The 16,051-nt window shown below is 38.4% G+C and overlaps 1 protein-coding gene across 2 annotated transcripts in view; it reads left to right on the top strand.

Annotated features, from left to right (window-relative positions):
• Window positions 1-15,320, top strand: part of LARP4B (La ribonucleoprotein 4B) — a 51,802-nt gene extending 36,482 nt beyond the window's left edge. For both annotated transcript variants that reach the window (XM_069859322.1, XM_069859321.1), the window contains 7 exons: window positions 491-597; window positions 1,015-1,269; window positions 2,722-2,767; window positions 5,863-6,027; window positions 10,133-10,257; window positions 10,827-10,938; window positions 11,475-15,320. In XM_069859322.1, coding sequence (XP_069715423.1) covers window positions 491-597; window positions 1,015-1,269; window positions 2,722-2,767; window positions 5,863-6,027; window positions 10,133-10,257; window positions 10,827-10,938; window positions 11,475-11,756 — 1,092 coding nt within the window. In that variant the 3' untranslated portion in view covers window positions 11,757-15,320. The remainder of the gene's footprint in view (window positions 1-490; window positions 598-1,014; window positions 1,270-2,721; window positions 2,768-5,862; window positions 6,028-10,132; window positions 10,258-10,826; window positions 10,939-11,474) is intronic.
• The last annotated feature ends 731 nt before the right edge of the window (window positions 15,321-16,051 follow it).

The following is a 16,051-nucleotide window of genomic DNA, read 5'->3' as shown; positions in this document are numbered from 1 at the left end:
GTGGTCAGATCTAAAAAGAATCAGAGATCCACTTATGCCTAGAGAACAAGTGGATGTTTGTTTAGATATAACATGGAAGATGAGTAGAATGAGGAGCTAAGAATATTTATTTATAGTGAGGAATTCACATATAAGTCCAAAGAAAAGCTATTATAGGCTCGTAGGTTAGACTCTTGGAAGAGGTGTTTGTGTACTCTGAAGTCATATATAGTGTGGTGTGAAATAGGAGAGTTACTTAGCTTACAGCCTAGAATTTTGGCTCAATATTTTTCAATCCTCTTAAGTTATCAGAACTTGAATATGTATAGTGGCTGTCTTCTCAAAAACCAGCATTTTGTAAGTCGGCTGCAAGGCACTGGACAGATGCTTTGTTGCTGTTTGAGCCTGTCTTTTAAGTACTAATCTGCACAGAATGACACAAAATATGAAGTTAAATAAAAACAATACTTGGCTTGTTTATAATTATGAGCATGCACTATATATTCTTCAGGTAACACCATTTCCTAATACTGGATTTATCAATGGGTTCACATCTCCAACCTTCAAGCCTGCTGCTTCTCCACTGACTACACTCAGACAATATCCTCCCAGGAACAGGTAAGTTCAACCATCTTTTAACAATATACATACTATTTTATTGTCTGGCATGTGGGGTTTTAATCTGCCTATTTTAGTAACACCAGCTAAGTTGCAAATACTTGTGAAATTGAACCTCGTGCAAGGTTAAGTGAGGCCAAAGGGCAGATGGGGCTGCTGTTGTTGGTGGATGTACTCTTTCTAAATGTAAACGGACTGTCCAGAAGCTGGGAACTTCTAGTAAAAGCTGTAGGTCAAAATAGGCAATGAAAAGGTTAATTTTGATAATTCACATATCCTGTTAAAATTAACTTATCGTTCTTAATGGAAAATGCAATAAAGGACCAAAGATCTTGCTTCTTCTGAATTCTGTGAATCTACTTAGGCCTCAGAAGATATCTCATAGTACGTATGTTGAAATGACTTTTGAATTTGTAGGAATCCTAGCAAGTCTCATATACGACATACAATACCCAGTGCAGAGAGGGGACCTGGGCTGCTAGACAGTCCTACAATATTCAACTTTTCTGCTGATCGTTTAATCAATGGCGTCAGGAGTCCACAGACGCGGCAGCCGGGACAAAACAGGACACGGATGCAGAATGCTACTACGAGTTATAGCAAGAGGGAAGTAGGAACTGGACGGATGGAACAGACCAGCATTGACTCGTCTCCCGGTTTAGGTAGAGGAAGGTGAGTGTACTCTGTAGTTGTCCTCTGAGCCACCTGGTATTCCCGTTTCTAGACTATTTTTAGTAAAAAGGTATGGTGCTAGTATTGTTCTTATGATTATTTTAAACTGAGACTGTCTCTCCTCAAAGTTAAAGTCTTAGAGTGCTTCAGAGGAAGTGCTACATGTATAACTAAAGCAAAGTGGATTTGCTTACTTGCCTACCAAATGAAAATCTTTCATGGCAACTGATGAACGATTTACAGCTTTAAGATCTAATCCACTCTCCTTTATCTGTTGTAAGGCAGTTTTTGTATATTGTTTGTTTGACTTTAGGAAGCAATTCTGCCCATTCCATTGTTCAGCAGTGTGGATTGTGTACCTGAATCTGTACAAGCACTGCTCATTGTGAATTTTTTCAGCTGAAAGACAAGAATTTTTCCCAAATGAGACATTTACAACAATGATGATGATGGATTGGTATGCAGGGAGGAAAAAGGATTGTGTGAAACTAAGAAAACTATTGTTATGCAGTTTAAAAAAAAACAAAACAAAGAAAAAAGCACTTGGGGAGCTGAAAATTGTTGGCACCAATATTAATGTGAGATTTAGCAGACTTATCTTGGATTTTTTTAAATACAGCTTGATTGAAATACTGTGCAGCTTTGTTTAATTATGTCTGTGTTTATATCTCCAAGTAAATGACATTTTGGGTGACTTACTGAATTGGAGAATAATTCAAGTCTTTTGCAGATGATCCTGTATTCGACTTGTATTGTATCACTGCAAAATTCAGTAGGGTTTTTGTGCAAGGATTGTAATACTTCACTAAATCCGATTTACCAGATTGTTTTAACTAGTGGATGGAATTATGATGATGAACATAGAAAACATGATTGCTCAAACTACGGACTACAAAACTGTACAGGAATAGTCAGTACTTGGATATATGTTCTGATGTTTTGGTATTGAATATGTTTAAAATCTTAAGAGTCAAAGAGATAACTTGGAAAAATATATTGAAACCAAGTTAGAATGCATTACAAACTTTAAACCACTGCTTGGAGGGGCTTTTCCTGAAGCAGGGCTAAGGGAGAAGCCCTGAAAATGTTTTTGAGGCACTTGACCTGAATTGAAAATAGATACATTTCATAAGTTACGTAGGTACCAAAACATAAAAATGCTAAAATCTTTACATTGGATTTGAAGGGTTTTTTTCTAAGCCTTATGTGTAATTGGCACAGGGATGCTTTGAATTATTTGTAACCAGTGTATTCTTATGCTGATTTATAGAACATCCATACTTTTATTTTAATGAAAGCTTACTAGATATTTTCCCCTGGAATGCTTTTTTAATAACTTGTCTAGAATTGTGATGGATGAAATAGCAGCTTGAATTAATTTCTCCTGTTTTCGCCAGCTGCCTTCTACTCACTTATAGGCAAGGTTCTGATAACTGTTTTTTTTCCCCTTAGGAAAAACTCATATGGATACCGAAAGAAAAGAGAGGACAAGTTTACAGTGAGTGTTCATGATCACATTAATTTGTAATAAAAGTAGAGTAACAAGGTAATGGTATAGATTTTATGTGGATTAGCAGGTGAGATAAGTTATTGCACAAGCAATTGTGTGTCACAGTTGACTGGAGACAGCAGCTCATTAGTTTGCTGCATTTGAGTATCGGGGAAGATTGTCCATTAATGAAAAAATTGGAAAAAGTTAAAATTACTCTTTTACCAATAGCAAAAATTTCCATTTTGGTGTTAATTGCTCAGCATGCCAATGTTTATGTTCAGGAAGAGCTGAATATCTAAGGTAAAGTTGAAAACACTTATCATTCATGTAAACAGTGAAGAACATCCTATAGATCTGTGTCAGCATATTAGTTATTAAGTGGTCAGTTCCGTTTCTTACATGCCTCCCCAAGTACCACTTGATAAGTGTATACTAACACTATTGAAATATTACAAGTTCTGTAAAATTAAATTCTAAGTGAATACCTAAATAGTCTCGATACTTGAAAGAGACAGTGTGGATGTGTAGAAGAAGAAAAAGTATTTTTTTGGTAAGACTTAAGGTTTGGTTTGATCAAACCAGGCAGTTGTTTGTAATTAATTTTTTAGCACGACACATTCATTAAATTAAACCAGATTATTTCCTTATTCATGTTGCATTTGTAAAGTAACCCCACTGCATGGGCCGTAACACTTTCTTGAAGGTCTGGAATCGTCGTGGTTTTGTATTTGTGGCTTCTGCTGTTGAATAGCGTTAGAGGACTTAAATAAAAGAACATCAGGGTTTGGAAAGCATAAAAAGAAAAGTGGTTCCTTCCCTTTGGTTACTTTTAGTTCTTGTTAAACTTCTCTGAGCTCAGTGAGATCAGATTACATGTGGGATTCTCAATACTTCTCTTTTGCCCTTTCGAAACTACTTGAGTTTAGATTGGTGTTTTCCTATCAACGTATTTTCCTGTCTTTGAAGGAACAAGGAAATGGTACAGGCTAGGTGTATAATGGAGTGACTGGAATGGAAGGGTTATCTCCAACACCCTTACTGACCAGAGAGGCTCTTTTGGCTTTAAAGGCTATTTTAACTTTGGATGTAAAACAGGTAGTTGTGACTTCTTTGGAGACCCATGGCTCCATTCTCTCATCAGAAGACTTTAATTGCAGCACATGCAGCCAGGTTCCTTCTAGTCTCTTGTGGCCTATGAATCTTTAGTCTATACTGTTCAGTGATACAGCTTGAACAGAGGTGAAAGCTGCTGCACACCCATAACTGTGTATACTGGGAAGGAGTGCTCTGACGTGAATGATTAGAAGTTGACTCTTTTTAGACTGTGTGAAGAATTGAATCCAGGATCTTATTTCTTGTTCTGATGCTTTGTGATTAGATAGCCTGTGTAGGACATCACTACAACCAGTTGCATTTGAATGGAATGACGATACCTTTTGATTTTTGTTACTTTTAAGGGAAAAAATTAGCATGCATGCTCACATGAAAGCATGATCCTTTTTCATCAGATTGTGTTTGAGACTATAGGCATAAGCCGATTACTCAACTTGTCATAACAAGTTGACTTGAGAAATTTTTTGCAGTTTGCAGCTTAAAACCCATTTAAGCCCTCCCTGGTCTCGCTACTTTAGGATGTTAATGCTACTTGTTTCTTTGGGGGTTTTTAAGACTTATCTGTGTAACTTAAAATGCTTGAAGCAAAAGGAAAAGTGTTATCTATTGCAGGACTTCAGTCCTCTTAAAGAAAACTTAGTGCTGTGATTTGAAGAACTGTTCTAAAACCAAAAATGGTTTTAGAAAGGACTCTTGCAGTTTGAGCTGTGTAAGTGTAGTCTCTGTCCCTTTGACAGGTCATAGACTTCCATTTTGGGGTGTTTGCAGGCTCCATTGCTGTAGCACATTTAAGCTGTATTCTGGAGGTAACGCTGGGTCGGTAGCAATCTCTGGAGTTGACGTTATTCTTGCCTTTGTATTCTTTCCCTACTTAGCTCTCAGCATACACTTCTTTTAGCATAAACTGTAGCTTGAAAAGACCTCAGGGGTATTTTTTTATCCATTGATGTTCAGGAAGGGCGCAGAGACAGTAAGTAATGCAACAGCTGTCTGTTCAGAAGCATTTTTCTCACATTCAGATCATCTTGAATTTAAACCCCCAAATATTTTACTTTCAAAATAGGAATCCTCTCAGACTGCTTTGCATGTGGCATTCTGCAGCAGCAATCATCTTAGTACAGGCGTGAGCACAGCCATGAAACAGTTACTTCTTTATTTACCTGATGTAGATGAAGTTAATGGGTAACTTCAGTTAAGGGCATATTACAAAAGGAGTTTTATTCAAAAGGAGTTTTATTTTTTCAGTGTAAAGAGTTTAGCTTTGGAAATCCTTACAAGTGGTCCTCACAAGTGATACTTAACTTTGGTACTCTTAACTCCTGAACTGCTCTCTGTAGTGCAAAATAGTTACATTTAGCCCATTGATGTTTTTTTGCCTGGGACATTGTTTCCTCCTAGATTTAGTTAGAAAAATTCTCCCTGTTTCAAAAATAGTTTTGACGTTTATCTTTGCATTTTTACTGACTGAATAAATTTGTATTAATCAGATAAAATTACCATTGTCTGCCTTACATGCAAGGCATGCTGTCTTGCCACTTCTTATTATATCTGAACATGATACAAAATTCTTGCTGAGTCCTTTGTTTCATTTAGAATGATCCAAACTGTACATAAACGGGCTTTACATTTCCACTACGTTGTGATATCTAAACCAGTCCATTTTCCTTTCTCTTGTCAGTGTAAGTGTTCATCCTAAAGGAAGGGTCATTGAGAAGTTTTCTTATTATACCAGCATCACTAAAGCTTGTGCATATGACATTTTGAAAGATGCCAATGCTACCCCATTTAAATAAGTTAAATATTTTTAAGGCAACAATGGAAAATGAAAGTGTCTGTTCCTTGGTACTGTGTGGTTTTCTTAGGAGGTGGGATGGGGGAGGCCTCTCTTGCACTTTACAGATAGAAATTAAATGCAAAACACAGTTTAGATTCCCATATATTTAATTTCTGTCATCTAGTGTGGTAACCTGAACATATTTCTATTCCAGAGAGGCCAAACACAGTCTCCACCACCCCCAAAACCTCCATCTCCTAGCTTTGAATTAGGTTTATCTAGCTTTCCTCCACTACCTGGAGCTGCTGGCAATCTAAAGACCGAAGACCTTTTTGAAAACAGACTGTCCAGTGTGGTAATAGGAACGCCAAAAGAAAGGGTGAGTATCCAGTGTTTGTTCATTTTTGTGGGGAAACAAAAAATTTCATAACTCTTGTTTTCACATTTGGTGGCTTATACATAGAAAAAACCTTGTAATTTTACGTGGGTCATAAGAAGTGCTTTTAAGTAACAGCTGTCAGATGACGTGTTGCTGCCTTCTTCATTTATATCTTAGAACTTGTTGGGTATTCTCTTTGAAATGATGTGAAATACGAGCACCAGTATAAGTAGATGTTATTACCAGAGATTAGAAAATACATTCTTTATGTTCATAGTTGCTTCAGGCTTTTTAATGGACTTGAGTGAAAAGTGTGATAAATTTTCTACCTGTTTGAAAGACAGACTTCTAAGTTGCATATAAAAGACTTAAAAGTGACAGAGACAAACTTTTCAGCATGCAAATACAAAGAAGCTGCCTACATAATCTCAGTACACTGGGTATCATAGCTGGAACAAGAACTGTTACGAAAACCAGCTGGATCCTAGTGTTGTTTTGTCATATTGCATAGAAGGATAAAAATATACCAGAATGACTTGGCAACCACTGCTTTCTAGAAGTAGATGCAGCTGAAAATTAATGTTCAGTAGTTGTTTATAGATTTCATTCTTAGAGCTGTCTCCACCAGGCCATCTGTTGGTGACAGCACGTTCTCCTCCATCAGGACTCGTATAACCCTGTGCGCTATGGAACAGTCTAGGCTATGGACGTCTATCTTGGCTTTTTTTTGTTAGGTGTAATTTAACTTTTGTTTTTCTAGCTATACCACAACTGAAGCTAACCCCTGGATATAGGAGTGTGAAAAAAACTGATGAAACATAAGACTCTTGTCTCATCTCTAAAGCCAGACTATCGCAGAAGTGTTTTCTTTGGTGGATTGGGAGGTGTCTGTTGGTAAAGGAAATAGGAAGCATCAGGGCTGCCTGCACCCAGAGCAGTGGTTGCACAGACAAGCCATCTGTTCTGTCTCCAGCAAGTGGGAGAGCAAATAGGGACAACTACTTTCCAGGACTGCATTTGGGGGAATGTGCAGGACAGTGCCATGATAAAAGCAATGTTTAATTTACTGTCAGCCAGTACTCCAGACTGCAACCTGTACTTGGCCAAGATCTATCTATTATTTCTGAAGTGTTTTTTGGCTGCTGTATTCCAGGTTGTAAATATAAATCCAGCACTTGCTGTTGGTATTGCAGCTGAAAACCCATTGCTCCTCCCATTACAAATGTAATATTTGCTTTGCACTGTACTTATTATGAAGAACTTGGACTTCTTCCCTGTAGAGGCACTCTTAATAAACCTCAGTGCCTGGCTGATTATGATAGTGCAATGCACTGTCATGTTGATAAGCTTCCTTCACAGAATCACAGAATGGTTTGGGTTGGAAGTCCTCAAAGATCATCTAGTTCCAACGCTCCTGCCACAGGATCAGGTTGCTGAAAGTCTCGTATAACCTGGCCTTTAACAACTCTAGGGATGGTTATCTGTGACTTCTCTGGGCAACCTGTTCCAGTGCCTCACTACCCTCACAGGAAAAAAGATTCTTCCTAGCATCTAATCTAAATCTCTCTTTTGGCTTAAAACTATTACCCATCGTCTTATCACTGCACTCCCTTGTGAAGAGGCCCTTCTCATCTTTCCTGTAGGCCCTTTCTAAGTACTGGAAGGCTGCTCTAACGTCTCCCTGGAGCCTTCTCTATAGGCTGAACAACCCCAGCTCTCTCAGCCTGTTCTCATAGGGAACAATTTAATTTTCTGGCTTGCATGAGTTGGTCTGTATCATTGTGTGGAAGAAACGGATTGTACTGTCTTGTTGGCATTAATAAGGAGTAAGGTAACAGCAACTGGCTCCAAAGGGTCATTGTGTTCTACTACAGAGGTGTTTGAGTTAACATTCAAATCTTGCCAATGTGTACAGACCTTTTTACCTTGATCTCAACATTTTTTTTCATGTCACCTGATGTAGAGTTATGAAATGCTAAAGTAGAGTTACACAGCACTAATCTTGTTTTATAGATGGGCCAGCCATATGTACAGAAGCTGGGTGAACTTAACTGTTGGGAATTACACAACCTGTTATCCAAGCATTGCATCCCTATACTCTTTGCTTTGTGGTGCTATTCCAGGTGTAGTTCTGGGGAATGGCAGGTGTTAATCATCCAACGTTTTCTAGCTGGGAAGCTGCAGCGCTGTCAGATCAGGGGCTGAATGTTTTGGCCTAGGAACAGCATTTGCTTCAAGTCAGGCAGGCATGCTATTTGCGTTTAACCATGTACCTACAAGTTTTGAACCGAGGCCAGAATGCTCAGCATGTAATTTCAAGCTTCTGCACGCACTGTTGTAGTGAGTGAAACTGTAGAAGCTGTTCTTTTATTTCTAAGCATCCACCTTTTATGGCATTACTTTTTTTTTTAAAATAAAACTAGGCTTGGATCTACTGCGATGGTCTGTCCTGCTTTGATTTAAAACAGCAGCATCAAATACCATTTTCCTTTCTAAGAGTGACCACGGGAGTCTCATGTTTTATGACCTGTGAACGGTGACTGTGCTGGGGAAAAGGTGTGGCTATCTTGTTCCTTCTGTGCTTGCGTTCTCCCATTGCTCTCATTTCTGCCTACCAGCATCTGTTATAGAATCATAGAAAAACCAGGTTGGAAGAGACCCACCGGATCATCCAGTCCAACCATTCCTATCAAACACTAAACCATGCCCCTTAGCACCTCGTCCACCCATGCCTTAAACATCTCCAGGGAAGGTGACTCAACCACCTCCCTGGGCAGCCTGTTCCAGTGCCCAATGACCCTTTCTGTGAAGAATTTTTTCCTAATGTCCAGCCTAAATCTCCCCTGGCGGAGTTTGAGGCTATTCCCTCTTGTCCTGTCCCCTGTCACTTGGGAGAAGGGGCCAGCACCCTCCTCTCTACAACCTCCTTTCAGGTAGTTGTAGAGAGCAATGAGGTCACCCATCAGCCTCCTCTTCTCCAGGCTAAACAACCCCAGCTCTCTCAGCCGCTCCTCATAAGGCCTGTTCTCCAGCCCCTTCACCAGCTTTGTTGCTCTTCTCTGGACTCGCTCCAGAGCCTCAACATTCTTCTTGTGGTGAGGGGCCCAGAACTGAACACAGTATTCGAGGAGCGGTCTCACCAGTGCTGAATACAGAGGGAGGATAACCTCCCTGGACCTGCTGGTCACGCCGTTTCTGATACAAGCCAAGATGCCATTGGCCTTTCTGGCCACCTGGGCACACTGCTGGCTCATGTCCAGTTGGCTGTCAACCAACACCTCCACGTCCCTCTCCTCCAGGCAGCTTTCTAGACAGACTTCTCCTAGTCTGTAGCACTGCATAGGGTTGTTGTGCCAAACAACAACCCTATGTTGTTATGTTTTAGAGCCAGACAGGTCAGAACCAATACAAAACGCAGCACTTTTTAAAACAAACAAAATTGTTACGAATATCAGAAGTGTTTTTTAAGATAGTGTCTTCTTTCTCTTTTATTATTTTGTAACAGTTTAAATTCATGTGTGCATCTTGAACCTATTTGGCCTTCACCTGGAAGTATCCACTGACACTAGCAGAGTCTTTTGAGGGCAATGGAAAAGCATCTGCAATGGAAAAGCATCTGCAAATTGCACTGTAGCACCAGAAAGGGCCTTCTCAATGATGGTCATATCCTGCTTTGTAGAGGCCCAGCTATTGGGGTAATGTGAAGTTAGAGCTTTGAAGAAGACAATGCAGAACTCTCAGAGACTTTTGTCTTGATAGGCTAATTATGGTTATGTGAACAGGCACAAAACCTACTTTGTCACCAGCAGGTACATAACTCTCAGGCAGAAAAAAGTGATTTTCTCATACAGATGTGACCCATAGGGAACTAAGCTTCATTTTTTGGGGGGAAGAGCCATGATGCGTGATTTGTCTGTTTCTAAATAATAGTAAAGGAAAACTTATTTGTAACAGTGCATATATTGGATTGTTCTGTTTATTCCTGTAGTTCATTTACTCCAGTAAATCAACTTGTAAACTGTTTCCTGACTATGTTAATTTTCAGGAAAACCATATTAATTGGATATTATGATTGCCCTTTTGTGCCTTTTTTTCCCTACTTCAGAACATTAATGTGGATGTGAGTACAAACACTGTTCCATCTGGAATTCCTCGAGAGCCGTTGTTGCCAGTTTCTTCTGCGTTGCCCAGGACGTTTGAAAGGTCTCCTTCGCCATCCCAGTCTTCTGAGTAAGCATTTAATTACATGGCTATAATTATTCTGCTTTAAGTCACATTTGCCTTTTCTGTCATGAGAGGGCTAGCTGGAACGCTGTAAATAGCTGTTAAAATCTTAATCCGTGAAAGAAGTAATATTTTGTTGTATATTGTACTTGTAGTGAAGGCAATAAAGCTTAATTTGTGAAGAATATCATAGTAGTGATTTGTAGTAGTAATTATTCAGCAGACAGAAGTTTAGTCTCTGCATGTATTTAAAAATTTAATGGAATACCTTACTGTCTTGTGTTTAGATAGCTTTGAAGCATAGAGAAAAAAAACACGATGCTGGGGGCAGTACCATTGTCTATACGGTAGTTAGTTTTCAGTAAGACTTCATTTGGAACCTGCAAATCAGATTAAGGCATTTGAGTAACAGGGGTAAGATAACTGAATAATCAAATGCAGTCAGTGTCACAAATTACAGGCAGTGTTAAGTTCCACAGGAATGTCATTTTTGAGTTTTAGGCCCATTATTTGATCATTCATCTGTCCTGAAGTTTCACTGTTCATGAGCTTTCCTTCCTGCTGGATGCTTACAGGGACTCCAAGGTTGTGGATAAACAGCAGAGAGAGACACAGAGTACAGAAAGGCTTTCTTCTTCCACGCTCAGTACTGCATGTAAATCGGTACAAGTCAATGGGGCTGCCATAGTAAGTGACCTGATTACTTTACTTAATGATCCAGTTTGATGCATTTAAGAGTATTGCTTCCGTTGCTACCCAGTGTTGCCTTATCTTGTGAGCCCAGCATCCTTAAATTTGTATTCGGTGACTTCATGATTTAATGGCATAGTTGCATCATGCAAGTACAGTGCAGTGTTCAAAATAATTTGGTGAATGACAGCTCTTTATCTGAATTCTTTTCTTGGTGGTAGCCTTGAGACAGAAGCGTTAAAATACGTTGATGTTTAAACCAGAGTATTCATCATCTTTCAGCTGCTCTAGAATTTGCTTGAACTGGAATTATTTTGCCCTATGTCATGCCCCGTTTTTCTGTTTTGCACCTTACCTTATCTTGAAACTTATTTTGTATACGGCTGCTGTAAACTTCATACTCAAGCCCTCATCTGCATGTTTTAGTGCAGCAGTCTTTTGGGATGAAGACTTAACTTTTTTTATTCATAGGGTATATATTTTTTCTCCAGGATGCTTTAACTCTGCTGTCCTGTTTGCTTTTGATTTTAAAGGAACTGCGAAAACCTAGTTATGCGGAAATTTGCCAGAGAACAACTAAGGATCCTCCTACATTACAACCCCAGAAAGAACAGAAGCCAAACACTGTAGCATGTGGGAAAGAAGAAAGAAAGCCCACAGAAACAATAGAGAAAAACAGAGAACCTCCTCCTGCAAAGTCACATCCTGGACAACCCAAAGACCAGAGGAGACAGTCAGGACGCAGATCATCTCCTCCAGCTGTTGGCAAACGCTTAAATAAAGAACAGAATACACCTCCAAAATCTCCTCAGTGAAACTAATATCTGGGAGGAATTTGAAAAGAGGTCTGCTTCCCACAAATTAAACCCATGTTCCCACTAAGATACCTGAGAATGAGTTGCTGGTTAGGAGCTTGCAGTGATACAAGGCATACAACAATGCCTGCAAGTTATTTTTCTGTGAAATACTTTTTTCCCCTCTTGAACAAACATTCTGTTTTTTCTGGATGTTTCTGGATAGTTGTTCTAAACCTTACATTTAGTTTGGTGCTTAATTGGAGGTGAAGCTTAGTGTGATTATTATTTTTTCAAGATGTAAAATATTTGTCTTTAAACAAATCAACTTTTTATTAAGCCTCTCTGTGGCTGTGTGAGTGCAAGCTCTGTACAGTGAGTTTTTTCTAAACCGTTAAGCAGAAATGTGCTGCTTCAATATTTTTAATAAACTGGTCTGCAAATACATATCTAAAGTATCCAAAAGACTGACGGCAGCTAGTGTGTAGAGTGCAAGGAATTAGCTATATTTTACAAATTAATACGTGACCTTGAATATTTTTTTTATTGGGCTGCTGTACTAAGTGTCAGCAAATGAACTTGCACTTTTAGGTTAAACAAGTTAGTAGTTTCTAGTATTTTTAAGAAGTTCATCTTTTTTTGATGTTTTGCACACACAAAATGAATCCTGCAGAGCACCATAGCAGTCTCTTTCTAAAATATACCTTTTTTTGACTTACTGCAAGCAAGTAACCATCTTCTCACTCCAGATTAAAACAGATGTTATAATTTGCAAATACAAAGCACATTGTGAATAGAAAGAATTAAGTCTGTGAGCTTCTATGGTGGTGAAGCCTGATAGTGGATGTTATCAGGAGAAAGCACTGTAGCCTTCTTGTGATAACTTAGCTTCCCTGTGCTTGTAAGGGAGTTAACTGAGTCAGCGCTGTATGTTCTGGTTACCCCTGTGCTGTGTAGACTTTTTTTAAACTCTGCCCCAAGTGCTCTTTGAAGGAGTTCATATCTTAGTCAGCCTTGTGTTGACATCTTCCTGTGACAACAAGCATTGGCATATGGATTTAAATTTTTCAAGACGTGAGATAATGGTGTTTGTTTTGTGTGGTGGAGGAAGAGATCCCTGATATTTACCTCTGGGATGAGGTTTCTCACACTTATTTACTTTAGAAGTGATGCGCTTTCTGAAGGACGAGGATGCACTAAATTAGCAAGTTTCTAATAAAGTTGAATATAAATTATTTTTGTTTTAAAAATGCATAAAGTTTTTCTTTAAGTGTTCAAACTGCAGGAAGTTCAGACAAAACTCATTCCTGCTGACTATGACAGTACAGTTTATTCCACAAAAATGTTTATTTAAACAACTGGTTTTTTTTAAAGAATTATTTCCATCCAATATTTAAAGACTTGAATTTTATTTAAACTTGAAAATGACTTTGCCTTAACTTTTGTACAAGACAGCTTAGAGTTAATGAGGTCTGACCCCGTGGAGGGTTAGCATGAGTGGAATACAGAATTACTCAGTTACAGTATGTATCTATTGTCACTGGTCTTACTGGGTAAACATACTGTAGTACAGGAACTAGCAGCAGTTTTTGTAATATACCTTAAAGATCTTAAACAGTTGATCTTTTTCAGATTGTTGAAAAACTTGTAAATGCAAATAGTCAATACTGTATTAAATATGTGCACTTGGAAGTGTGTGCTTTGCTTGTACAGTTGTAAATAATCAGAACATATAAAAAGGTACCCTAAAGAAAAAATCTGATAAAAATTATTGATATTATAAATGTTGCTGTTGAGCTGGATGTAGATAAACTAAATGTTGTGGTTTGAATATTACTTTAATTTGTTGTTTTTTCTTTTTCTTATTTTATTCTGGTGTGCTGAACTGACTCTGCCTCTTCACTGCAAAAGGGAAATGGATCGGAAGTCTTATTTGAAAACCCTCAAATGTTTTCCTCTAAGTCCCTCTAAAACCAAGTGATTTAACCAGTTCAAAAGTGTTTTGCAATGTAAATAGTGGATTTCAGCAGTCAAGATGTAATTTTAAGTCATTAATAAAATCAAATTTAATTGGAAAAAAAACTCCAGACTGCTACAAAAATATACACTGAAGCTTATTTGTCTGCTTGCAAGAGTATCAATGCTTCCTTAGCGTATGATTCATAGAACTGTAAAGTAACTGTAGAAGTTGACTCCTGATAAAATTCCTGTTACAAGCATCAATTGGTAACTAGTTGACCTTTTAAATCCAGCCTGTTATATGCTGCAGAATTGGTCAAAATAAGGCATGCTGGAATCTGATTTTTCTTGTCTTCAAAAATGCACTTTGTGAATGCTGTGGGAGAACATGGGATTCTGACAACATCACCGAAACTGCTTAACAAGTTCTGTCATTGGATTTCTGATATGCTTCTCCTTTCCCCAGTGGCAGTGAAAATGGTAGCTGGAGTTGTGTATGGTTTAGGCCAGCTGTATGATTAATTTTGTTTGTCTGCTGCAAGTGAAAGGCTTACCAGCTGCAAACAATCACAAGTGGTTCCTTACAGTGACTGTACAGCTAGTTATAACGCTCAACTGGTACCTGAGGTAATGTATCGAGACCAGCGGGATGTGTTGTGCTCTTCTAATGTATTCTGCTGCCATTTGTGCTAGGTCAATACACTGTAATTACTGCTTACCCAGCAACAGTCTGTTGCATTGGAAGTTTAAACCTTCCTCTGATGTGGTTTTTATAGCTTTTTATAAAAAGAAACAAGTGACACACCAAATAGCTGTGTAATATACAACTTCTCCTTAACGCATTTTACTTTAAGATTTTTTTTTCTCCACTCAATGACAAAACGGAGTTTTCAGAGTAGAGTTGTGAAGTTGCATGCAGACTGTTGCTATGATACATAGAGGGATTAAAATGTGGCTTTTAAAATTATAAACCTTGCAAAAGCAGTAGCTGAATTAAGGGTTCAAGGACACAGTAATTAAAATTGGCATTTTACCTTTTAGGATTGTGTCATGATGCGTTTCATTTTGCAAACAAGTAAAAATGTGATCTGAGACTCTTCCAGGAATTAAAATTAAAGTTGCTTTTAAAACTCAATATTGTTACAAATCAATCCTCCACCATGGCACTGTCATTTGCCACTTAGCAATCTCTGAACAGTGGCAGACTCTTTACTTGGCTGCATTATCCTTCAAAGACTTCAGAGCTGGCATAGCGAGGCACTTTGTGAGCATGGTGCAGTGTATCAGGAGCAACAGCTGACTGTAATGGTGCATACCTATCTCTGTATCTCCTTCAGCTAGCAACAGTTAGGGGATTTATGTGCTTTGTAACCTATTACACTAATAGCAGCAGACAATCGAAGATTTCCAAGGAGACCTAACAGCTGCCAATTCTTGAAATAGAAGTGTAATATGGGATCCTTCTTGAGGGTTTTTGTTTTTGTTCTTCTTCCATTAAGACTGGAATCAAGCTTACATGTAAACTATCAGTAATTTAAGTTTCCTTTTGTGTCATAAAATGTAAAACTGTCTAATTTGAAAAAAAAATATGTAGGTTATGAAAAATAAAGATTTAGGCACTGTTGAGTTCCTGATTTTTTAATTAAACCTTTCTTCAGTAGTACTTTTCATTACCTTTTGTCTTTTGCTCCCATTTTTGGAAATTGTGTTTTTCTAATTTTGGGAAGAAAATTCTTTGCTTTCTTCGGCATTCAGCACAACTGTTGCAAACACCACTTAAGACTCTGTAGCAGCAACACAAACACCTATAACAGAACTCTAAAGGCAGTGATACCCAGCTCTACCGGGCAACCATGACATGTCAACATTTTCTTAAAATAAGAACAAGTTGGTGTGATGTTTTATTTACCGTAGGATATTGTCTATGTTAGTAGCTTCCTCTAATTATTAGAAAAGGTGTTGGCTTGGATTTTAAGATGGGTCTTAACGTTTGGGTAATGGTTGCATGGCTCTTCAATCTGGAGATGGCCTGGGATTATTTTTGGCCTTGGTTTGGTTTTTTAGATATTATCCTAGTCCTACCTCTAGGAAAGAAGAGCTTCTGGGGTCTGGTTTGCAAACCCTTTTCCTTTTCTTCAGCTTTGTCCCTCATTCGTCTGTATCTGGTCAAGTTTAACAATAGGAGTAAGCATGGAAGTACTAGCAATTACTATATGTTATAAGCATCTCTGGAAGTATTTCAGTATTATTCTTGAGGCTGGATGTTCTGAACAGGTTAGGCTGCTTGCTGGGGAAATAGAGTAGGGCAACACAGACACCAGCATACACTGGGTACCATGGGTTTCTCTGTCTTGGAA

Source organism: Phaenicophaeus curvirostris, chromosome 6 (assembly GCF_032191515.1).
Source record: "Phaenicophaeus curvirostris isolate KB17595 chromosome 6, BPBGC_Pcur_1.0, whole genome shotgun sequence".
Classification (NCBI taxonomy): Eukaryota; Metazoa; Chordata; class Aves; order Cuculiformes; family Cuculidae; genus Phaenicophaeus; species Phaenicophaeus curvirostris.
This window is presented reverse-complemented; position numbering and strand designations above follow the sequence as displayed.